The 26,357-nt window shown below is 32.5% G+C and overlaps 1 protein-coding gene across 2 annotated transcripts in view; it reads left to right on the plus strand.

Annotated features, from left to right (window-relative positions):
* The window catches only part of nell2b (neural EGFL like 2b), a 61,025-nt gene extending 35,229 nt beyond the window's left edge, over positions 1-25,796 (plus strand). For both annotated transcript variants that reach the window (XM_051107800.1, XM_051107801.1), the window contains exons 15-20: positions 1,336-1,431; positions 15,322-15,462; positions 15,630-15,823; positions 15,913-16,089; positions 22,704-22,931; positions 25,147-25,796. In XM_051107800.1, the coding sequence (XP_050963757.1) occupies positions 1,336-1,431; positions 15,322-15,462; positions 15,630-15,823; positions 15,913-16,089; positions 22,704-22,931; positions 25,147-25,188 (878 nt within the window). In that variant the 3' untranslated portion in view covers positions 25,189-25,796. The remainder of the gene's footprint in view (positions 1-1,335; positions 1,432-15,321; positions 15,463-15,629; positions 15,824-15,912; positions 16,090-22,703; positions 22,932-25,146) is intronic.
* Positions 25,797-26,357: the final 561 nt, after the last annotated feature.

Genomic DNA, 26,357 nt, shown 5'->3' on the forward strand with positions numbered 1-26,357 from the left:
AAACAAATGTAAGTAAAATGGTAATAAAATCAATTAAAGTATTTCTTAGTTTTTAAAAAATGCTTTTTCAAGTAATTGTGGCAAGTAAACAGTAATAAAAATAAAGAACAAATAAAAAAATTATAAGCAAAAAAAATAAATAATAAAAATTAAAATAATAACAAAACAAAAACATTGTTTCATAAATTATGAATTAACAAAAATATTTCATATTTATAGTAATTAATATTAGCAAGTATTTCTTAAAATAGGTTTGTCAGGTAGTTATTCAAGTAAATGCACCATTTCATAATAAAAGAAAAATTAATTACAAAATAATAATCAAATCAAACTAAATAATAAAAAATAAAAGAAAAAGAACAGATCCAATTAATAAAACAGTACTTTAAGTTTTTTATTAATATATTAATAAATTAATTTCTAAATAAATGCATTGATATTTATTATAGAAATGAATGTCAATAAATTAAAATGTAAAAAAAAAATGAAATTTTTATTTTATTTCTCAGTTAAGTGAATTTTTTTTAAACAAATTACAATTATAATAAATAAAACAAACAAAAAAATATTCGCTTACATATAGATGCGTGTCACAAATTATGAAAGCCTGTTTACACCACAAAATTACAAAAAAAATATATATTGATACTTTTTACCTCACAATTCTGACTTTTTTCTCAGAATTGCTTGATATAAACTCACAAGTAAGAACTGCAAGTTAAAAACTCACAACTGCAAGAAATTTTTCTCGCAAGTGAGTTTATATCTCAAAAATTAATTAATTTTTTTCTCATAATTCTGACTTTTTTTCCCCCAGAATTGTGAGATATAAACTCGCAATTGCGAGTTATAAAGTCCAGTTTTGAGGGGAAAAATGACTGGTTTGTTCTTAAAATTACAAGTTCATGTCTCAATTCGGCTTAATAACTCAATAACAGTTACAGAGCAGTTATTATAATCAATTATATTAATAACAGCTTTTTTTTTTATTAACAGATACAAATGGTACTATTACATTACAAAAAAATAAAAAAATAAAAACCTGAAAAAAATTGCTGTAGAAACATTTTTTCGCTCATTGCTAAAATTACAAGAAAAAAAGTCTGAATTGTGTTGGAGCATAAAGACTGAAATAGTATTTTCTTGTGAAGTGTACTCCAATAATTTTTTAAAATTTATTTAAAGTTTTATTTAAAAAACTTTTACAGTGTACATCACTATATTGCACACATGCATTAGCTCAGCCTCTGGTTTGCCGAGACTCTATTTTTTATTGGTCTGGTGTAATCCTGCTGAAATGTGTGTTGACCCGTGTGTCTTGTGTTTGATGTGCAGCGCTGTGTGAGGGCCAGTGTCTCAACGGAGGCTCCTGCGTCTCTCCAGATACCTGCGTCTGCCAGCAGGGCTTTACGGGGAAGAGATGTGAGACAGGTAAGACGCAATTAGGCCAGCGGAAGGACATTTCCTGTAACCTTTCAACAGATGCCAGAGCAAGAAATTGGGAGTGGAGAAAAGTGTACAACACATTCTCATGCCGTGATGTTGCTCCTCAAGTGTTTTCGTATTATCGTGATGGAGTGAGTTGGTAGAAATGTAGTGCTGTAGGAGCTGCAGAAGCTGTGGAGGAGAGATGATTTATTTTTGATATTTTCCAGGCGAGTGACATACTTATCTCTTATACTTATTTCCAAGAATGTGAACATGATCAAAGATGTCTCTCTGTGGACTCTGCGATAGTTTGTGACACTGTGGATATGCATGTTTGCTGGGAATTTGATGATTAATGTAAAGGGATAATCTAAAGTGATATTTGCAGTTATGCAATAAAAAGTTGTTATATTTATTCTCAATATTTTGCTGATTGCATAATAGAATATAGTTCTATATTATAAAACAGAATATAAACAAATATTTGTTATCTATTTTAAAGTGATTCTAAATTTATATTGAGAATATAAATTGTTATAAAAATGCTATTTTCACTATTTCTTACAGTATTTATTAATCTTTGTTAATGTTAGTTAATAAACACAGTTGTTCATTGTTAGTTCATGGTGCATTAACTAATGTTAACAAACACAACTTGTGATTTTAATAATAACTGTTAAGTAAATGTTGAAATTAACATAAACTAAGATTAATCTATGCTGTAGAAGTATTGTTTATTCTTAGTTACATGAACTAACTAATGTAGTTAACTAATGTTAACTAATGAACCTTATTAAAAATTGTTACCACTTTTTTTTTAACTTGAACAAATGTACAAATGTAATAAATAAATTTAATTATAAATTATAATAAATATAATAAATTATTTAAAAAAGAAAAATATAATTACTTGGTTTAACTACTCTTTACAGTACTTTGAATTATAGTATAATGATAGATATGAATTATAGTAACATGTAAATAATATTATACACTGAAATGTATTAATATATTAATACAATTTATTTTAATATAATATATTAAATAAAATATATATTATATAAATTAAATATAAATATAACTTATAAATATAAATATAAATTATAAATAAATTATAAATATAAATATAAATTATACTAAAAGTTAATTTTTTTTAGTAGTTGATATGTGAAATTCTATAATTCTTAATAACAACTTAACCTCAAATTTAATTTAAATATTAATAGAAATTATTAATATTGATATGATATGATATGATATGATATGATATGATATGATATGATATGACATATGATATAATATTTAGTTGTAATGCAATATATTTATAATAATGATGGTTATAAAATTAAAATTATAATAAAAGTCAAATATTTTTAGTAGATATGTAAAAGTTTTGGTATGTAAAATTCTATGATTCTTGATAATTTTAACCTAAATTTTAATTTTAATATTAATATAAATTATTAATATTGATATGATATGATATGATATGATATATTATGATATAATATTTAGTTGTAATGCAATATAATTATAATAACGATGGTTATAAAATTAAAATTATAATAAAAGTTAAATATTTTTAGTAGTAAATATGTGAAATTCTATGATTCTTGATAACAGTTTTAACTTCAAATTTAAGTTAAATAATAATATTCATTAATATCATATATTCATATTAATATGATTTGATATCATAATATATTTGGCTGTAATGTAATGTAATATGAATATGAATAATGTTTGCTTATTATTGATATTATTAAATTATTTTTATTAATGTATTATTCCATGAATAGAATGGTGAAGTTATAGCAAAACTAATCATCAAAAAGATGATTTTTACAGAGAAATAAGACAAAAAAGTAAGAAAATTAAGACGATAAAACATATTATTTATTTATTTATTTATTTAAAATTTAGCAAAATTCAGTGGTCAAATTTCAAGCATGTGATCCAATTATCCAATAGAGTTTATTTTCATATATACTATATTCTGTCATGTAGTATAAACCCTACATATACGCAAGTGAAACAAGTGTCACTGCAGTTTGATAAATGTACGTCTGATACTGAAGATGGATGTCACCCGTTTCCCCGACACCATGTTTTAACCAAATGTGACATGAAAGCGTCAAGATATAGATCACATCTCTTCCATGTCATTTCAGTTTGTGCCCGTCTCTTTGTGTTTCGTCACTCTGCGCTGACAAGCCCTGCCTACACCTCATAGCTTTATATTAAACATTAAATATGTTCTGAAGGCCTGTGATTAGTAAGATTAATAACAGTATTGCACTTTTAGTGCTGACAGGAAAATTACTTGATGTTGGAAACTTGTCATTTTGTGGACAACTTCTCCCTGGATTGTACATGCAGAAATGAACACTGTAACAAATAGTTTTGATTTTACAAGAAAATAGTGTTTGATTAAATGTGAAATTTACTAGCAGTTCCTGAGTGAAAATTGTGTATACACCAACCTAGTTTTAAAACTGCATTCAAAAACAATCCAAAAAATACTGATTAAGAAATTGATTTTCAGCAGTGCAGGCTTCTGTTAACTGGTACAATTTCAAGCGAGCCACTGAACTCTGGAAAAGATGGACATGAAGCTGTTTTATGGCTGTAGGGATGTGTGTTTGTGTGTGTGTGTGTGTGTGTGTGTGTGTGTGTGAGAGAGATAGAGAGACAGAGACCTCAGAACCTTTTGCTCAGTGTTACCCAGCAGGGCATCTGCCGGTGGTTTTTTTACAAAGCGGTCCAACACCCACTCGCTCCTATGTGTGAGTGACAGAGGGATGATGAAGGGAAAGAGAAAAAGAGGAGTGAGGAGAGAGGAAATGAGGAGGCATGGGGACTAAAGGAGACAGCTGGTGGAGAGATAGAGGGAAGATGGAGTGAGGTGTGGTTTGCGAGACGCTGTGTGTGTGCTGAACGCCTGACTCACCGGTCTTGGAGGCAGAACTGGCTGACACACAGACTAACTCACAGCTATGTTACGTGGGTCAGGTTTTGCCTACGTTGCGAGGACCAAATGTCTCCACAAGGATGAAAAAAGCTTAAAATATCTACACGGGAAAACAGCTTAATAAACATGCCGAAAACAAGCAGATATTTCAAATTCTGAGCTTTATTTGTTTTAAATTGTTTGTTTTATTGTTTTGTTGTTTTTGTTGTTGTTGTTTTATTCTGAATTACAGTGCTAAATTGGAAAAAAAAAAGACAGATAAACATTTTACAGAGAATGTTTTTTTAAAGAAACAATTTAAGACCAACAATCTACAGGGGGAAAAAAAAGATAATATTTATTAAAAATAAATAAATAAATAAATAAACCAATCAATGATATGATAAAATAAGAAATATTTCCTATTAATTTTGTCATCTAATTTTTTGAAATCCTGATATTTTCTCATTTTCACATTTAAATTAGATTTTGAAATCCAGATTTTTAGTTTTATTTTTAAAATATTATAAATATTATATTATCAATTTTTATAAAGACTTTGAAACCCAGAAAACAAAAACATAACAAAAACAGATTTTTATTGCAATTCATTCATTCATTCATTCATTCATTCATTTATTTATTGTGAATTACAGAGCTAAATTGGAAAAAAAAATACAAATATAGATAAAATTGAGAAACAATTTAAGACCAAAAAAAAAAAAAAAAAAAAAAAAAGCAATAGAGGAAAAAAGATTACAATATTTAGTAAAATAATTAAATAAATAAATTAAATAATTAAATAAATAATGCAATAAAAATAATAAATATTTCTTGTTAGTTTTGTCATGACTATTTGTTTTGTTTACATTTTTGGAAATCATAATATATTCTTATTTTCATATTTAAATTAGATTTTAAAACCCATATTATTTCTTTCCTTTTTTTTTTTTTTTTTTTTTTACATATTTTATAAAAAAAATATAAATATTTATAAAGACTTTGAAAACAAGATAAAAAAGATTTTTATTGCAGTTGCAGACTTTATTTATTTATTTATTTATTTTTATTTTTATTTTGTTTGTTTGTTTGTTTTTGGTTGTTTTATTTATTGTGAATTACAGAGCTAAATTTTACATTGTAAAATGTAAACACTTTACAAATAAATAAACACAAAAATTTAGAGAAACAATTCAAGACCAAAAAATAAAATAAAATCAATCAATTAAATGATAAAATAATAAATATTTCTTATTAATTTCTTCATTCAATTTTTTTTTTTTTTACATTTTGAAATCCTAATCTTTTCTTATTTTCACTTTTTTGAAAACTTTTGAAACTCAAAAATTAAACATTTATATATTTTATAAAAACAATATATATTTGTAAAGACTTTAAAACCCAAATTTAAAAACAAGAAAACACACACAGCAATTACAGACTATTTGTTTAATTTATTTGTTTGTACGTACGTTCATTTGTTAATTCGTTCATGAATTACAGAGAGAAATTACCAAAAGAAAAAGGACAAAAAAAGTTTTTTACAAATAAAAAAAGAATAAGAGAAAAAAACACCAAGACTTATTTATTTTAGAAAAATCATTTCCTATTACTTTTACGTCATAACATTTCTTTGTTTTAATTTTTATTGAGTGCTCTGACTTACCATTACCATTTTTGGGTGTCATGGTATTTTCTGTATATTCAAGCAATAGATTATGCTCTTTATGCCCGTTTGGTGTGCTCAGCCGCCTGTAATCCCTCACGGTTTCTCCCTCATGTTTTCTTTCTTCCTCTGAGGGGAAATGTAATGGTATGACAAAAGCACAAAGAGGATAAATATTGCACAAACAAACATGAGAGGCAAAGAAAAGTCTGTTCTCCGTCCCTTTGAAACCTCGTATCCCTCCACTAAAAGAACTGCATTATTAAACTCTCCGTCTTTGTCAGTAAGCCTCTCTCTTTTTTTATCTATGCCAGCTTGACGTTGGCACATACGCCCAACTTCGGTAACACTCCCTACCAGTTTGGTAAACACAAAGCAATCCATTAGTTGAGGAGATATTGTTCTCCTGGTAAAATAGAGAAATGATTAGATAAGAGCATTGTGTTTTTATTGTCATTCTGTGCTTTAATGAGAGTAATCGACTGAAGCACAAAGACTCCGAATTATCTTCTCCATCAAATATCCTGCCGCAAAGATGCTTTCTGAATAAAAATGCTGCGAGGGAAGCTCTCTCTCGCTCTCTTTTTATCTTCCCCTGAAAAGGAAGCTGTAGGGAGTCGCATTTCCTTTCATATTTCGGCTCTTACCTCTTAGAAGATTGGCAGCGTGTATTATCCATCCGATTGGCTCAGATGCTTCACACATGCTCTGTTCATAAAGGAAACCCAATTACAGCAGGTCCTCAGGGGTTAAACGCCCTGAGCTTGAGGGTCCTTCCTCTTAAACAAGACATTTCTGCAGGCTACTTGTTAATTCTTTATGTGATGGGTGTATAGCAAGGGGACGTGTGCACCTTCAACTTGCAGACTTGTGAAAAATGGCTCTGAACACCTTAACGGTGTCTTTGTGCCAGGATGGAGTCTCGAGGAGTGTTTATTCCTAATATAAAGCTAGAACGGAGCCCTACCCCTATCAAATTTTAATGAGGATATCTTCAGAAGCTCTAGTGAGACAGTCCCACTGGGAGGAGCGTAACATTGTGTACAAAGAGATTCAAAACAACTGCCGGTTGGGTCTTCCGATAAAATTCCTGCATGTTTATTTAAGCGCTCTGATTATGTCTGCTTCATTGGGTTCGTGTATTCCAAGGCGTTACTCATCAAGTCTAATGAGGTGGAGCTAATTAGTGTTTAGCTGTTGAGTGTCTTCCCTTACTGTGCAACACAGACCTCAGTTTTCTCATAAACAAAATAGCTTTTATATTTATTTTGTTATATATTATTGTACATTTTAATTTATGATGCTACATTATTTTTTCATTTTTAAATCATTAATGAGCTGATTAGTGTTTAATTGTTGAGCATCTTTACTAATTATCCTGCTAAACACGGATAAAATAATAGAATATTATGTAGAATGTAAAATAATTTTTATATTAAATTAATTTTTTATTAATTACTTTATAATTATTATTTCATATGTATTACGTTTATTTTGTATTGTGTATTATTGTATTATTGTTTACATTTTAATTTATAATATAGTATATGTAGTATTTTATTTTTTAGTAAAATCGTTAAATATATTTTAACGTGTTAAATCGATTTTGTCATATTTTATTATACATTTTAATTTATTTATTTTATATTAATTTAATTTAATTATATACGTTGTTTATGTAATGTGTGTGTATATATATCAGTATCTATTCCTGAGAAGAGCTATATTTTTATAAATATATTATGATTGCTAAAATTGTTAAATATTATTTATAGAGATTTTTATTTTGATATTTACTGTCACGTTTTAATTTAAATACAACATATTTTAAAAGTGTATAAGTGTATGTATAAATGTATATTAAAATGTTTAGTTAAATATTACAAAATATATATATTAAAACAAAAGTTTTTTTATTTTTATATTTATTTCATTATATTTTATTACACATTTTAATCTTTCCTTAACTATTTATCTTAACACTGAAATTTTGATGTATAATATTATATAGAATACTAAATATTTTTTACTTTTTAATATATTTTATATGCATTGCATATTTTGTTTGTATTATAAATTTTAATTTACAATACAGTATACATAATATTTTAGTTTTTTATTATAAAAATTATTGAATATATTATTTTAAATTGTTAGTGTGTGTATGTGTGTGTGTTGTATTATAAATTAAAATGTATTATAAAATATGACAAATATCAAAATAAAAAGTTTTTTATTTTTATATTTGTTTCATTGTATTTTAATACTTTTTATTTTAATCTTTCCTTAATTATCTTGCTTAACACTTAAAGTAAATTTTTATTTTATTAAATAGTAAATATTTTTACTTTTTATATATTTAATATATATTGCATATTTTGTGTTGTATTATACATTTTAATGATTAAAAAATTATTAATGAATAATAATTATTAAAAAATTATAAAATATGTTATTTTAAAAATATTATATATATTTATTTTGTAATATTTTAATATATATTTTAATTGAACAGAACAAAAATCTTAAGAATTTTTTTTAGTTAAGTTAAAAAATTAAGTTAGTCAACAGTATTTACTTTCTAAATGATGTTATTCCAAAGAAGCTTTTTTTCTCACTGAATATCGCTGAAATCTCTGCATCACCATCTCCAGTAAAATGGGTGGCGAATAGCAATTCGCTTCTCCTTTAAAGATAATGCTTTCCTCTGAATTGCCACTTATATTGGGGAAGTTCTGAGATTCTGCTATCTGCCAACTCAGTAAGAAAAGGTGTGCTTTTGAACTTCCCATTCAAAAAAAAGTGTCAGACTTTGTTTGAGAATGGGACCAGACTTTCATGCACACACCCTCGTTTGCATCGAGGCCCTTCTACAGTGCCGAGCTCCCCGGTGAGAACCAGCAGTGGCTGTGAATCTGTTCATTAGTGTGAGGATAGAGGGGGAGGATGAAGGGAAGAGCGGGGAAAAAAACGAGAGCAGGGCAGATGAAGGAGATAGCTGGGGTGGGAACAGCCGGGACGTAAAGGGACTGAGTGGATTGATGACTTACTGTTTGAAGAATCGTCCCTGATGAAATTGACTTGAGGATTCCACCGTGGACTCATAACTATTCCCGTCTGCACTCATGGGATTGGATAATCTGTTTTACTTGGCACTTTGACTCGGGAAGTGTTCGGCCTGTTCTAGCAGGATATTATGCACCCTGATCCTCTTGATTATCTCAAAAGAAACTGCGCTCTTAAAAGAATAATTTTTCTGCAAGCATATTTAAAAATGAGCTGCAGATTTTGCTCCCCTAGTAATGTGATGGGATCTAATTATAATGTTACCGCCCCATAATCTGCAAGTTTCCACCCATTTTTTTCTGCAAGCGACAACAGTGCACCAGTTTTAACGTCATGGCGAAAGTTGACTATACTGACGAAAGCATAACACTATTCAGAGTCCCAGTCTCAGAGGAGACAAGAGAGCAGTGGATTTATTGATTTATTTACTGTATATTACACTGCTGCCACACAGATCTAATAAACACATGTGATTTCTTTCCCAGCTGTTGTAACTTCTGTGTGTTTTTAACATAAACTTGTGTGTATTTGACAGTTTAAGCGCAATAAGACATGAAAGAGAACTTAATTTAGTACTCACATGCCATGTGACAGCTGCTTTCTGTGTGCGTGCTTTGGATGTGTGCACTTACAAAACCCTATATCAGAAGTTTAAACTGATATGTCTTAAAAGCACATTATTTCAGCACGATAGACATGGTAATCAAAGCCAAACAGATGTTTTTAGCAGAGTATCCAAGGTACAAGCTGTAAAGGCACAGCTCTATACTGAAAAAGGGGGTGGGGAGCAGCAGCTCATTTGCATTTAAAGAGACATGCATGAAAACAGTGTTTTAGTTTCAAAACATTCATTTACACACAGCTAGCATATTTTTTCAGTTGTTCTCAATAGGAGCACGGCGTTTTTTGAAATAGCAGGGGTGTGCCGTTTTTTTCTCAGCGCAGAGAGTTGAAGAATGTAAAATGCTGCGCTCATTACTGTTACTTTCTAGTCAGTCAACCAATCAGAGTGAAGAAGGGGCTGGACTAATACCAACCACCCTGCTTATACTATGACTGAACAACACTGGAAGTTAATATTGCTTGTCTCCGAGTATTTATGTTTTTTACATTGAATTGCCAGACTACCATAATGTTGTTATAAAAAATAATGCTTGGAGAAACATTTCATTCGCTATGCATTTGCCATATATTTCAGCGGACATTCCGTATACAAAAAAAAAAAAATAAATTAAAACATACACTATTCTGCTTTCTTAAGATTTCTTTCTAATAGCAACCACAGAGTCTCAACTGAAAAAAGCGCAGCACTTTTGAGTGTTTTCAGCAGAGCACCTTTGTTGGACACACAGACTAAACCTTGCTTCCAACAAAAATCCTAGAGTCCTATATCCATAACTGTCATGAATCTGGCCTCTGTCATTTCTCACATTCACCTAGAGAGATCTCCATCAAATTTGCCTCCCAGACTTCATTTCCCATAAGCCCTTGCATAGGACCTATTTTGGACACCTGTTTCCAATCAGGAGGACTATAAAGGTTGCACTCTAAAACACTCACATTGCAAAATATTGTTTTTCTAATGCAGATTCTGCTGAGTGTTTTCTTGTTTTCCTTGCCTAGTCTTGCCACGTTCCTGGCCTTGCCTTGCCTTGCCTAACCTTGCCTTGTTCATGTTTTGACCGTGGACTGTTTCCTTTGTTTTTGATCGATAGCTGCTTGCCCTGACCATTGCCTTGTATGTCACTGTTTGCTCATATTTTGGCCCTGCCTGTTTTGACTACGCTTTTTAAATCTATATCAGAAGTTGAAAAGAATTTGGTTTAAAATGCATGATGTCAGCATAATAGACATGAAAATCAAAATCAAACAGATGTTTTTTGGCAGAGTATCTGAGGTAGGAGCTGTAAAGGCACAGCCCTATTCCGGAAGAAGCACCTCATTTACATTTAAAGAGACATGCATGAAAAAAGCGTGTATCTGCTTCCAGTCAAAATAGGCATTTTCTGGACTCCCTTTCCGATGAGCCCTTGCATAGGAATTATTACGGACACCTGTTTCCAATCAGGAAGACTATAAAGGCTGCATTCAAACACACTCACATTGCAAAGTATTGCTTTGCTATTGCAAACTCTACCAAATGTTTTCTTGTTTTTCTTGCCCAATCTTGTCATGTTCCTTGCCTTGCCTGGCTATGTTTTGACCCTGGACTGTTTTCTTTGTTTTTTTTTATCAATTGCTGCCTGCCCTCACTATTGCCTGTTTTGTGGATTGCTCTTTTGCGTTGCTTTGGATGTTACTGTTGGATGTTACTCTTAAATAATGCCTTCACATGGATCCTCAACTCTGTTGTCACACCTCCTACATTACAATAACATTACTTTCTCTATTGAAAAAGCCATCTCGTCTGAATCAGGAGAGAAATATGCACAGATCAAGCTCTCTTTTAAGTGAAAACAGTCCAAAACTGCATTTTGATGTGAGACTTTGTCACTTGTATGAAGCGTTATTATGGAATATAAACTTGATGGTTTCTTAGAAGCAGAGCTTTTCACTTCACAAGACATTAATTGATGAACTGGAGTCATGTGGATTACTGGGGGATTATTGTGATGCTTTTATCAGCTGATTAGACTCTCATTCTGACCCGTTCACTGCAGAGGATCCATTGGTGAGAGAGTGTTGTAATGCTAAATTTACCCAAAACTCATCCATATCTTGGATTGCCTGAGGTTGAGTAAACTATTCTCTTAAACTGACCTTGGTTTTTGCCAGAGCAAAACACACTACTGCAAGCAAATGGAAATATATGAGGATCCCAAATGCTGAAGAGTGAACAAATGAGATGGAGACTGTGCATTGTGCCGTCGACTTGTGACATTCCGTGACAAATTAGTGGCAGGGCTGCAGGACAGCGGGAACCCTGGGGGTTTGCCCGTGAATACACAGTCAATCAATACTCGCTACTGCTTACTGACAGCACAAATGCCAGCCGTTCCTCTGAGGGAGATGAGTGCAGTGTGTGTTTGTGCTCAAGGAAGAAAATGAATAAATGTCATCAGCACTGCCTACATCTATGTATTATTCAGCACTGTTTGTGTTATTTTCGCCGTTCTTTGTTTTTGAGGGATGGGGGATTTAGTGTTAGGCGAAGTGAAATCTTTAGAGAAAAAGTGTGGAAATCTTAGTCAGAGGAGTGAAAAATATTCAGAACCCTTCTCACATCAGACATTCCATTTCTATTCAAATGTTTCACAGAAGGTTCTCTTAAAGGGACAGTTCACCCAAAAATTAAAGTTCCGTCATTAATTACTCACCCTCATGTCGTTCCAAACCCGTTAGACCTTCGTTCATCTTCGAAACACAAATTAAGGTATTTTTGATGAAATCCGAGAACTGACACACTTTCAAGGCCCAGAAAGGTAGTAAGGACATTATTAAAATAGTCAGTGTGACATCAGTGGTTTAACTGTAATGTTATGAAGCTACGAGAAACTTTTTGAGCACAAAGAAAACAAAAATTATTACTTTATTCACCAGTTTCTTCTCCACCGTGTCAGTCCGTTCGGTTAAACATTTACATTTCTACAAATGAGTGAAATATCCCTTTAAATATTTCTCAGCCAGTGCAATACTAACATGCAACACTTGCAAACCTAATTCACAAGGTCCTTTAGGCGGTTTCTCATATTCTGTGCTCTTTCACAAAGACTCTCAAGGCTACATACATTTTTCCCTCTCTCTCTTGCACACCCACAAACACACAGTGTTCAGCCTCTTTTGTTTTACAATCTCTACTCAGCCTTGCCTTCACTTCAGACATTAAAATTGGCATTGAAATACAATATAATACACCTGTTTCTTGACTGTCTTAATGAGATGGGTGAGCTGAAATGCTTTCGGTAGCCTAGGGTTAAGGTCACAAAATCATTTCTCTCCCAGTATGCCATTGTGGTTGAAGTTGTCATTGAACTGACTGGGTCTGAGTGACGCTCAGCAGAGCTTTCTGTGAGAGTGTATTTCGAGGACAAGCACTGAAAGTTGAATAGATTCTGAAGAGCGTCATTATCAACAGCTGTTGGATACTCTGCTTTCAAGACGCCCATGGCAAAAGCTCTATTTGTCTGCCTTCCTTTGTATTCGGTGCGAGGACAGACATCAAATATATTTATGTGGATTTGTATGCATTTAGGGATTTGAAAAGGTTGTGAAAACAGAATAAAACACTCTAGCATAACTCGACATTAGAATATGCACTTTATGCCCTTTTTCTTTTTTTCTTTTCTTTTTTTTTCTTTTTTTTAATATAATAAAACCATAGTGATAGATTTACACATTGTACTGAATTTAATTGAATTTTCTGCTTTGTTATTATTGTTTGTGAACATGTTTTACAAACAGAAGCTTCCACTATATATGCGTTTATTTAGTCAAAAAATACAGTAAAAACTGATTTTGTGAAATATTATAGTTTAAAATAATTTTCTAAGGCTATTGATTTCTTGATTTTAATCATTTTTACGAAATGATATTGATTCTTAAATCCTTAAATCCCAAGAATCGATTCGTCTAGCCTGTTTTCTGTTAATGAACATAACATTGCAGTGCACCTCCCATCCATTAAATTGCAATAAGCTTTGTGCTTCGTTACTTTTGATATGAAACAAAGTCTCAGATGTCAAATTCAGTCCATTTTATTACAATATTCAAAGAATAAATACCATTTTGATGCTGTTTGATGTGGGGTGACAGATCGCTGAAATTTTCTGTTTAAGAAAAGCGGCGTGAATTGATTGTCACCTGCGCTTAAAAACCAGTTTCAGTATGAAATAAACATGAATGAACATCCAAAGGTATGTTAAAAGAAAGAGCAGCCGCCTACAGCTTATCTGTATCCTGTCTCATGTAATCGCAGAGTAAAAATTCAGAGTTTCAACCACAGAAAGACGTTATTAAAACAACTTGTAAACAATGTGTGACATAGCGTCACATTTACCTCAGAAAAAACATATTTGGTGACCATAAACTTGTTAGTCAGCTAAAAAAAATGTACTTTAGAAAGTAGAATTTTGCTAAATACACTAAAAAGTCAAAAGTTTTAGATTTTTAATGTTTGTAAAGACTTATTTGATCTGCACTTATTTGATCCAAAGTACATCAAAGACAGTAAAATTGTAAAATATTTTTACTATTTAAAATAACTGTTTTCTGTTTGAATATATATCAAAGCTGAATTTTTAGCATCGTTACTCCAGTCACATGATCCTTCAGAAATCATTCCAATATTCTGATTTGCTGCTCAAAAAATGTTATTATTATCATTATTTTGAAAACAGCTGAATAGAATTTTTTTCCGTTTTTTTTTTTTTTTTTTTTTGATGAATAGAAAGTTCAGAAAAAAGCATTTATCTGAAGTAGAAATCTTTTGTAACATTTTAAATGAGTTTATCATCACTTTTGATCATTTTAAAGCATCCTTGCTAAGTAAAAGTATTAATTTCTGTTATTTCTTTCGAAAAAATTATACTGACTCCAAGCTTTTGAATGGTATAGTGAAAATTTAGCTTTGATCACAGGAATAAATTATATTTTAAGATATATTCAAATAGAAAACAGTTATTTTAAATAGTAAAAATATTTCAGAATTTTACTGTTTTTGCTGTACTTTGGATTAAATAAATGCAGGCTTGGTGAGCAGAAGAGACTTCTTTAAAGACAACCACGAAAAATCTTAATTAATACACATAATTAATTAAAGTTTAATTATATATAATTATATATATATGGACAGCCACCATTTAAATGTTTATGTTTCAGAAAACAAATTGTAGTAGAAATATAATTATGTAATTTAAAGTTAAAGCTAACTTACAGTTTAGTTTAGTATTATAATTTTAACATTTTATATTATAATAATGCAGTACCAACTGACACTCATGTAAATTTTGCAGCATCTATCTATCTATCTATCTGCTGCTTTGGTATAAATTAAAATATAATTACATTTTTCTTTAAGTGTATTTATGGTTTTAAATGCCATGAAAGATCATATTAAATCTTTAATTCTTTTTTTCTTTTTCTTTTTATGAATGCTTTTCATGATATGTGACTTTTGACGTCATTCAGGTACAGCTGTGCTCACCTGTGACAGTGTGCTTTTTTCATACACGTCTTGGGTTTTCTCATGCATGTCTCCACCTTGTCTCCTTAGACATCGACGAATGCTCCGATGGATTTGTGGAGTGTGACAGTCGAGCCACTTGCGTCAACCTACCTGGCTGGTATCACTGCGAGTGTCGTGATGGCTACCATGACAACGGAATGTTCTCAGCCAATGGAGAGTCATGTGAAGGTAACTTGTTTTAAATGAAACATTGCTTCTTTTGAATGGAAGTCAATGGAGAAAGATAAACGAGTAGTTACGACATACACCAGCTAGATAATGCTAACCAGCTAAACCTGGACTCCTTGGAATTACCAAATGACTTAATTGGTGTCGTCTTTGTTTCCACATGGCAGACATTGATGAATGTGAGACGGGGCGGCACAGCTGTGCTAATGACACAGTGTGCTTTAACGTGGACGGAGGTTATGACTGCCGCTGTCCGCATGGTAGGAACTGCACGGGCGACTGCGCCCATGACGGGAAGGTGAAACACAACGGACAGATTTGGGTGCTGGATGACGACAGGTGCTCGGTTTGCTCTTGTCAGGTAAGACAAAGTGGCTTATGGGAGTTGTAGTCAAAGGAAAACTCAGAAATTGATTTTTACTCAGTCTCCGTCTTTCTCTCCTGTTGTAGTCGGGGTTGGTGATGTGTAGACGGATGGTGTGCGATTGTGAGAATCCCACGGTGGATGTGCTGTGCTGTCCTGAATGCGATCCTCGTCTGAGTTCTCAGTGTTTGCACCAGAACGGTCTGCTGGCGTACAGTAACGGAGAGACCTGGGTGGAGAACTGCCAGCAGTGCCAGTGCATGGTGAGTGGCAGCATGTTACGCCAAGTCAATGTGGTAATGCATTATGACTGCCAGTGTATATTTATAAACTAGTATGTAGTGTATGGTCGACATTAGAAAGGAATATTGCTAAAGAACAGTAGAAAAGATTATATTCAAACTATTATTATATAAGCATTTAGAGATAAACGGTGGAGCCGTTCCAATTTCAGTGGAAGCTGTGAATTTGGTTAAATGCCATATTTTAAAAAACTTTTATAAATATTTATTGTTTACAGATTTACACATTTAAAAAAAAAAATTATATAAAAATAATAAATTGATATATTTAAAATTCTTACATGTTTTAGCATGCTTTTGCCTTGTTTTTCAAAATGTTATTTTTGTAATATTTTAAATGTCAAAAAATTGTATTAATATTTAATATTTAGGTATTTGCATATTTTTAAATATTTAAAACAACCTTAATTTTGTATCATACCTTTGCTTTGTTCTACATTTTTTTTAAATCTAAATTTAAAAAGTAATACAATTAAAAAAAGAACATGTTCTCAGACTTTTGGATATGATTATTATTTGTGCATTAATTATAATGTAATTATTTAATATGAGGTAAACGTAGTATTTTTTATTATTTTATATTTTAAATGTCAAAATTGTATTTATTAATATTTATTAGGTAGGTATATGATTTTTAAAAATATTTAAAATAATACAAGAATATATTTAAACATTCTTAAATATTTATATCATACTTTTGTTTTGTTACAATTGTACATAATTACATTGAAAATTAAGATGTTCTCAGACTTTTGTATATAATTATTATTTGTGCATTAATTATGATATAATGATTTAATATAAGGTAAATATAGTATTTATATATGTTATATTATAAATATAGTATTTATATATGTTATATTATAAATATAGTAGGTATATATGTATTTGTAAATATTTAAAATTATATATTATACATATACATTTAAAAATAATAAAATAATACATTTAAACATTTTTAAATATTTTTGTCATATTTTTGCTTTGTTCTTCATTTTTTAAATCTAATTTTAAAAAATAATTTAATTGAAAATTAACATGTTCTCATACTTTTGTAGATGATTATTATTTGTGCATTATGCATATTATTTAGTGATAATAATAAACTATTAGTAGTCATAAAACTATTTTAGAAACTATTTTTGAAAAAAACTTTTACCATCAATGCAATGATGACCACCCACATTTATATATCAACAGCTGTTCAGTATTCAACAGGATTTCCTTGTATCAACCTCAAATATGAGGAGTACAGCTCTTCATAACATAACTTGTCATAGTCTTCCGAGTACATTGGCAAAAACAGCCTGAGAGTCAGAGTGAGAGTTGGAAAATGGTCACGTACAACTGAACTGCAACTTTTTTGGGTTACGAAACTAAAGTTATAACTGGACTCGAGGGAAAGAATATGATGCAAAAGTATGAAATATGTCCCCTTTAGCAAGTATGCATTCACACATGCACAATGCTGAAAAACTCTACTGTCATTCTTTTCTCTGTGTATTAGATTCAGATTCAGAGAAACTGCTGGTCACAGTGGAACTTTCTGCAATATCTCAGTCAGGGAGTCTTGCACCAAAACCTTAAAAAATGCAGTTTTCAGCCCCTCTGGTGTTTCTCCCTCCTGTGTGTTGTGGTTCAGCAATGAACTTTCATCCAGTAGCCAATTTTTCCTTCTTTATGCAGAACTTTCTGCACTCTGAGAAGAATTGAATTATAAAGTCCAGCTAACTCTATCTTTCTCCCTAGTGAAAATCCTTAGTACGGTATTTGCTGAGCTGACAATGGGTTCAAACAGGGCTCCTAAACTTGTGAGAGGTTCTTCACATGACATTTCAGGCTCCCAGCTCACATTTTCTCTTAGAGTTTTTTTTTTAGTTCACAGAGAATGAAACCTTTTTCGCCAGGGTTTAGGACTGCTAAACTTGTAGGTCTGTAATGAATTCTGTTAAAGACTTCTGGACAGTTGTGGACGTTGTAACAGACTAAACACTTGTTTTCCAAGCTACAGCTGTGGATTAATTGCTCAGTAACTGACTTTCAATTGAAAGTCCTTTTTAATCCTCGACAAGTGTAATCTGTGTCCATTAAACCAGCTTTGAGAAAGGATCAAACAGAGCCAGTTTTGCGTAGCCATATTGAAATTTCATTAGGTTTCAGTACAGCTGCTTTTTGTTTGTCTCTTTTATGTATACCGTCGGACTGTTATCACATTCCCTTTCAGTCAGCGTTTTCTTTTAGTCGTTTTCAACCCCCTTTACTCTTCGAATCCCTCTTCTCATCAGTTTTTTTCCTCGTTCCCTGTGAAGTAAAAAGAACACAGAACTTGAAAGAGAGGAAGAGACACAGAAATACGAGGGAATGGGGCAGGACGAATGCTTTGTATTTTAAGAATACAAAAGTGCGAGGAGTGAAAGAACAAAGAATGTTTCCGGAATGGAAAACTCCGGGAGGGGAGAGAGAGACATTGAGAGAGAAATCTGCATTCCCTGTGTAATCAAGGTCTACGTAACCCGCTCTGTCTGATTCAGGATGTAATCTAAAAAAATATGTTGTCTTGCAGTGAAAAATAGCAATCAAAAAATGAATCACCCAAAAAATGAATCATTTATTCACCCTCATGTGGTTTCAAACCTGTATCTTTCCTGAAACAAAAAAGGCAAGGATTTTAATAATACACAGATCAACTGTAAAATATATATATTAAGAGACTTTCATGATTCAAAACTAAAAAAAGTCTCAATTAAATAGTCATTATTTACTGAACAAGTTGAACTCAAGAATCTGTAACGATCATTTAGACCAGAGCAAAAGATTCATTAAAGTTAATTAACTGATTCATTAAAATGATTCAACTCAGTGGAATTATTCCTCCACAAACTTGATTCGCTACAGATCAGTGAGTTGGAGTCAAGAATTGGGTTAGTCCAATTTGTAATTGAATCATTTAGACCAGAACAACAGATTCATTAGAGTAAGTCAACAGATTCATTAAAATGATTTGACTCAGTAGTTATTCATCCACAGACTTGATTTACTACTTGATTCACTGCAGATCAGTGCGTTGAACTCAGTTGGGGTAGTCCAATAATTTAGACTAGAACAACAGATTCATTAAAATGATTCAACTCAGTAGAATTACTCATCCACAAATTTGATTCACTACAGATCAGTGAGTTGAACTCAAGAATTGGGTTAGTCCAATGTGTAACTAAATCATTTAGACCAGAACAACAGATTCATTAGACTAGATCAACAGATTCATTAAAATGATTTGACTCAGTAGAATTATTCATCCACAAATTTGATTCACTACAGATCAGTGAGTTGAACTCAAGAATTGGGTTAGTCCCAGGGGCGGACTGGGACAAAAATTCAGCCCTGGCACTGTAGCCACACCAGCCCACATTACCACACCGACACAGCCCCACCCACGGACACGCACATTCACTACTTATATTGGTGTACAGATGGTGAAGTAATATAAGCAGTACCATATGTAATAGATATTTAAACATTTAATGTTTGTGACTGGAACAAAAACAACCCGTTTATAACAAATTTATACATACAGTAAAAACTAAATAAAAAATAATCTGTGAATCTTGTAGAGTCCGTGTGCTGTCTGTTTATGCCGTTTGTCTGCTATTACTTATGATAGGAGTAACCTGTTAATGTGTATCACACACACACACACACACACACACCTTTACACACAAATGGACATGCAGCACTAGCAACACTTCAGGCTGAAGTGTTGCTAGTGCTGCATCTCCATTTGTGTGTAAAGGTGTGTATGTGTGTGTGTGATACACATTCACAGGTTACTCCTATCATAAGGGTTACTCCTATCACACAGTATTAAGAAACTGTCAGCATTTGTGTCAGGGTGTGTCTCTCTCATTGCTGTCTTCCTACCTCCATGATACTTGACTCTGCTGCAGCAGCTGAGCTATCTGCACTGGGTCCAGAAACATTCTAGTTTTGAATAGATGAACACACGATTCAGTCAAGGGAGAACATAAGCAAGCCAATGTCTCATTTTACATTGTCTAACTATTGCATAGATATATTACACTATTGCCTGTATGTTCCACCCTACCTAAGGATTAATTACATACTGTAACCTATGCATGTATTTAATGTTTTACTTTAAAGACTAGCTATGTATTCAGAGTTCACTACAAATGCCTACAGTACTATGGCTATAGCTATAGGTTCTTTTGCATGTTAGACTATATTGCTAGTAGCATACAGCAGTCTGTATACCCTAAATCCCACGTTATCTGCTAATACTGACATTTTAAAATGTACGGGAGTTCTACGCTAAGTTTACAACTGTTAAACACAGTGTAGGTTACTGTCAAAAACTGTCAGAAGTAGCGTGAATGGCGTGAAAATTACTTAGTATATTTTAGTATAATGACTTAGAAGTATATTTTCTGTTTTCTTCTTACCTCCTCTACCGCGCTACTGTCCTCCGATGCAGCAGCCGAATTTAAACCTTTCGAGAATATTTCAGTTAATTTTATGCATTTGGCAGCGTGATTTTAGAGCCCTTTTTTTGCTTTCTCGGATCTTTTTCGTCTGCGTAACCTCTGATTGGGTCGGATTGGGTCGGCCCATCTCGAAACCAGCCGGCCGTCGCCGATGGGGCCAAATGCTTAACATTTATTATTATTATTATTATTATTACTATTATTATCATCATCATCATCATCATCATCATAATATTCACATCTTGCAAGAGATAAAGCTGCCTGCATGTAAAAACAATACATATATATATATAAAAAAAAAAAAAAACTGACCGGCCCACATTTAAAAAATGGTCCGGCCCTTCTGGCATTTGCCAGAATTGCCAGATGGCCAATCCACCCCTGGTTAGTCCAATCTGTAACTAAATCATTTAGACCAGAACAACAGATTCATTAGACTAGATCAACAGATTCAACTTGATTCACTACTTGATTCACAAAAGATCAGTTAGTTGAAAGCAAGAATTGATTAGTCCAAACTGTAACCAAATCATTTAGACCGGAACAACAGGTTCATTAGACTAGATCAACAGATTCATTAAAATGATTTGACTCAGTAGAATTATTCATCTATAAACTTAACTTTTACTTGATTCACTACAGATCAGTGAGTTGAACGCAAGAATTGGGTTAGTCCAATATGTAACTGAATCATTTAGACCAGAACAACAGATTCATTAGACTAGATCAACAGATTCAGCTTGATTCACTGCTTGATTCACAAAAGATCAGTTAGTTGACCTCAGTGATTGGGTTACTCCAATCTCTAACTGAATCATCTAGGCCAGAACAGCAGATTCATTAAACTAGATCAACAGATTCATTAAAATGATTCAACTCAGTAGAATTATTAATCCACAAACTTGATTCACTACTTAATTCACAACAAATCAAGAAGTGGGTTAGTCCAAACTGTAACTGAATCATTTAGATCAGAACAACATATTCATTCGACTAGATCAATTGATTCATTAAAATGATTCTACTCAATAGAATCATTCATCTACAGATTTACTACTTGATTCATTACAGATCAGTGAGCTGAAATCAGGAATTGGGTTAGTCCAAACTGTAACCGAATCATTTAGACCAGAGCAACAGATTCATTAGACTAGATCAACAGATTCGTTAAAATTATTCAACTCAGTAGAGTTATTTATCCACAAACTTGATTCGCTACAGATCAGTGAGTTGAACTCAAGAATTAGGTTAGCCCAATCTGTAACCGAATCATTTAAACCAACCAACAGATTCATTGGAGTATATCAACAGATTTATTAAAATAATTTGACTCAGTAGAAGTATTAAAATATTAAATATTAAGTAGCACAACTGTTTTCTACATTGATAATAATACAAAATTATAAGTAATAACAATTTCTTGAGCACTGAATTGGCATATTAGAACGATTTCTGAACGATCACATAACACTGAAGACTGGAGTTATGACTGCTTTTTCAAAAACATTAAAAAATGTCATTAAAGGTTGTTTTTTCCTCTGCTAATGCATCTGACTATTAACTGAAAGGTGGGACTTCCAGCTGACCATATTATGCAAATGATCTCTTCATACTGTCCCTGGGTAGACATTTCTTCTCTGTCTGTCTTACTCACACTTGCCGTGCAGTGTTTGTTCGAACTGACCTTCGCATACTTTTATGTTTGTCATTCCAAGTACGCCATCACTTTCTCCTTGCACCTGTGGAAAGCATCCAAAAAGGATCAAAGCTTTGATATATTTTGACACATCACCTGCAGTCTAGCAGATGTTACACAAAGTTTTGAAGAATACTGAAGGAAACAGAACCCTGTGTGTGACTATATTAAACCAGCACTGACCTAGGAGTGTCGTATCGATCCTTCATTACACGCTCCTCTCTGGATCAGTGAGCACAACACACTAGTTGTGATTTGCAGCATGTTAAAGCGGAAGTGTGTAATTTATGTGCTAGTAGCCTCACCGAACGGGATTGCGAAAATATTGATTTCGTTCTCTGTATAGGATTGAAGTATGTCTCCGTCTGTGTGTTTCTCAGAGGGGTGAAGTGGACTGCTGGCCCATATCGTGTGCGCCAGTGGCAGACTGTGAGTTTACGGTGGTTCCAGAGGGCGAGTGTTGTCCACGCTGCGTCACGGACCCCTGCCTGGCCGATACGGTTCGGAATGACATCACCAAGACCTGCGTAGATGAATACGGGATCACTCGCTTCAGCGGCTCCGCTTGGACCAAACACGGCACGGAGTGTTCCCTCTGCCAGTGCAAGGTACTTGACACTTACATAACCACCCACAGACACACACGAGATCAAGTGCTTTATTTATTATTGAGTATTTAGACGTAAACCCCTGTGGTTGTCATTATTTTTAAGCTGGATCCTTTCACATGAAACAAGCACAGCTTTCACAGGCCCGCTAAGGGTTTCATGGACATCTGGCTAATTTATTTTTGAACATTTTAATACCAGTTCAGTCAAAGGCAAATGCTTTTGGTGGTGCGCCCAGCCACAGCTTTCATTTTATTGTGTTGGTGCAGATAAATATTATTCATAAAACACTTACAGTTAGATCCAAAAATCTGAGACCCCACTAAATTGAGAGCCTTTAGAACCTAATTTAAAACTTTAGAATGTTGAAATTAGAAATTTAGAATTTTGGAAAATGTAAAGAAATCGTTAATGGACAGAATGGACCGTTATTAACACTGTAAATCACTGTAAACACTGTAAAGTTTTTTTTTTTTTAAATGTAATGTAGATTTATAACACCATACTTTGTGTTTTCTTGCATTGGCATTCAGTTACATAAAACTAAACTTAATCATTATGGAAGCTTGTTTCCACCACAGGATTATGACCCTTTTTCTCACAATTCATTTCAATTCATTTAATTTTCACAAGTTCATATCATGCAATTTTGAGAAAAAAAAGTCAGAATTGTGAAAAAAAAAAGTTAAAATTGGGAGATGTTAATTCATGATTGTAAGTTTATAACTTGCAGTTCTGAAAAGTCAAACTGTGAGATGAAAAACTCACACTTGTGAGTAAAACAAGTATGAATTATGCGATTAAAAACTCACATTTGTGAAATAAAATAGTTGTGAGGAAAAGTGTCAAAAAGTCAAAATTGCAAGTACTCATGCTTGTGTGTTTATAACTTGCAGCTCTGAAAAGTCAAACTGAGAAATGAAAAACTCACAGTTGTGAGAAAATAGTCTGAATTGTGAAATTAAAATACAGTTGTGACAAAAAAAGTCAGAATTGTGAGAAAAATTGTCAATTGTGAGATAAAAACTCACAGTTGTAAGAAAAAAGTCTGAATTGTGAAATAAAAACTCAATTGTGACAAAAAAGTCAGAATTGTGAGAAAAATTGTCAGTTGTGAGATAAAAACTCAGTTGTAAAAAAAGTCAGAAATGTGAGATAAAAACTCACAGTTGAGAAAAAATTAACAGTTGTGAGAAAAAAGTCTGAATTGTGAAATGAAAACTCAGTTGTAACAAAAAAGTCAGAATTGTGAGAAAAATTGTCAGTTGTGAGATAAAAACTCACAGTTGTGAGATAAAAACTCAGTTGTGAAAAAAAAGTTATAACTGAGATAAAAACTCACAGTTGAGAAAAAATTAACAGTTGTGAGAAAAAAGTCTGAATTGTGAAATAAAAACTCACAGTTGAGAAAAAAGTCAGAACTGTAAGATAAAAACTCACAGTTGCCAGGAAGAAATTATTAATTATGAGATAAAAAGTCACAATTACCTTTTGATTTTTTATTCTGTGGCAGAAAAAAATGTAAACTTCAAAAAAAATTACGAGATGTGAACTTAGAATTGCAAGTAAGTAAGTCATAAATCTGAGTTTATGTCTCTTAAAATTGTAACTTTAATATAAACTCAAAACTGCAAAGAAAAATGGTCTGTTTTTATATTACAAAGTCCCTTATTAACCTTAATTTACCTTTTTTTGGCAGAAATGGGCTTCTATACATCATTTCTTAGCATTTCATTAGTGGAGCTTCTTAGAAAATATAAATTTTAATGAAAAAATTATATTCATAATTGCATTTCAGAATTAATCATTTAGATGTATTTTCCCTAGTAGTCTCTGACATTTGAACCCCTCTCTAAATGGTGGTCTAAGTCATTTATAGATAGATAGCAAAGAAACATGGCCACTCCAGCTGAGCACAGAGAAAACGGTCCCGGCTGCTGTGAGATGAATGAGATGAATGCGGGAATAAAGAACAGCGCTCAGGGACAGGAGCGAATTCATCTACTTATTAAAGCACCTTATGTGACTGGCCAAGGTCATCAGCATCATTTGAGCTGAAAGATGAATCACGAGAGGCTGTACTGATGCTTTTTCAATGCGTTACACACATACAGTATGGAAATGGTTGAGTGAGTGTCAAATTGGCTACTTTTTCTCTTTTTTTTGACTAATGTGTCTTCTGCTTCTCCTTCCCTCCCTCTCTTTTTCTCTACAGAACGGTCACATCTGTTGCTCTGTGGACCCTTTGTGCCTCTAGTCTTATTCAAAGGCAAAACGTCTGACTGCTTTTTCTTTTTTCTCGCTCTGTTTTACTTCCCCCCTCCTCTGTCTCGGCTCTCTGTACAGTTCCATCCCCTTCAGAAGATCATTTTATACCAAATCTTCACATGTATTATAACATAAACAACAAATAGCTCAGTCACTCGCAACAAAAAATAAAGAAAACCAAATCGTTTAAGCTTTGAACGGTGTTTCAGATTTGCTTGATGCATTTGATAAGATGTTTATTCAAAGGTCTAGTTTCACAAATTCCATTCAGTTTTTAGAAAACTATGTCAAACAAAGGTTAACTCGTCATCGATCGCAGTGTTTTGTGCTTGATGGGTTCAGCAGACTGCAGACATGGTAAAACCCTTTGTAAATGATCTACAGATATTTCCAGTGTTCAGTATTAATGGTTGTTCTGCTCCCTTCTGGGGAAAATATGATCTTGATGTTGTGAATAGTTTATTTAATGTGTTTGTTTCTCACGTCTTTACTTTGATGTTTTATGTTGCACCTTTTGTCAAATGGATGTTTTGTTTCCTTCAATGGCTCGGTGCACTATTGTGTCATGGTGAAATAAAAGGTTTCCATTGAAAAATATGCAGATGCATTGTTTTCTTTTTATTTATTTAACAACAACACAATATAACAAACCTTAAAGGAGAAGTCCACATCCAGAACAACGATTTATAGTTAAAGTACTCACTCCCTTGTCATCCAAGATGTTTATGTCTTTCTTTCTTCAGTCGTAAAGAAATAGTTTTTTGAGGAAAACATTTTGGGATTTTTCTCCATATAGTGGATTTCTATGGTGCCCCGAGTTTGAACTTCCAAAATGCAGTTTAAATGTGGCTTCAAATGATCCTAAATGCGGTTGTTAAAGATCCCAGCTGAGGAAGAAGGGTCTTATGTAGTGGAATGATCGGTTATTTTCATAAAAATAACGCTCGTCTGGTCTTGCTCTTTCCAACCTCTGTTTTTTTCCGGTTTCTGACAGTTAGGGTATGTTGAAAAACTCCCATCTCATGTTCTCCCTCAACTTCAAAATCCTCCTATATCGCTGTTTTATCTTTTTTGTTAAGGGTGTTTGATTCTTCTTTGCATGTTCACTTTTTAAAGACTGGGTCGGTACTTCTGCTATGATGTAGGGTCATTTTGAAA

This window comes from Labeo rohita, chromosome 4 (genome assembly GCF_022985175.1).
Source record: "Labeo rohita strain BAU-BD-2019 chromosome 4, IGBB_LRoh.1.0, whole genome shotgun sequence".
Classification (NCBI taxonomy): Eukaryota; Metazoa; Chordata; class Actinopteri; order Cypriniformes; family Cyprinidae; genus Labeo; species Labeo rohita.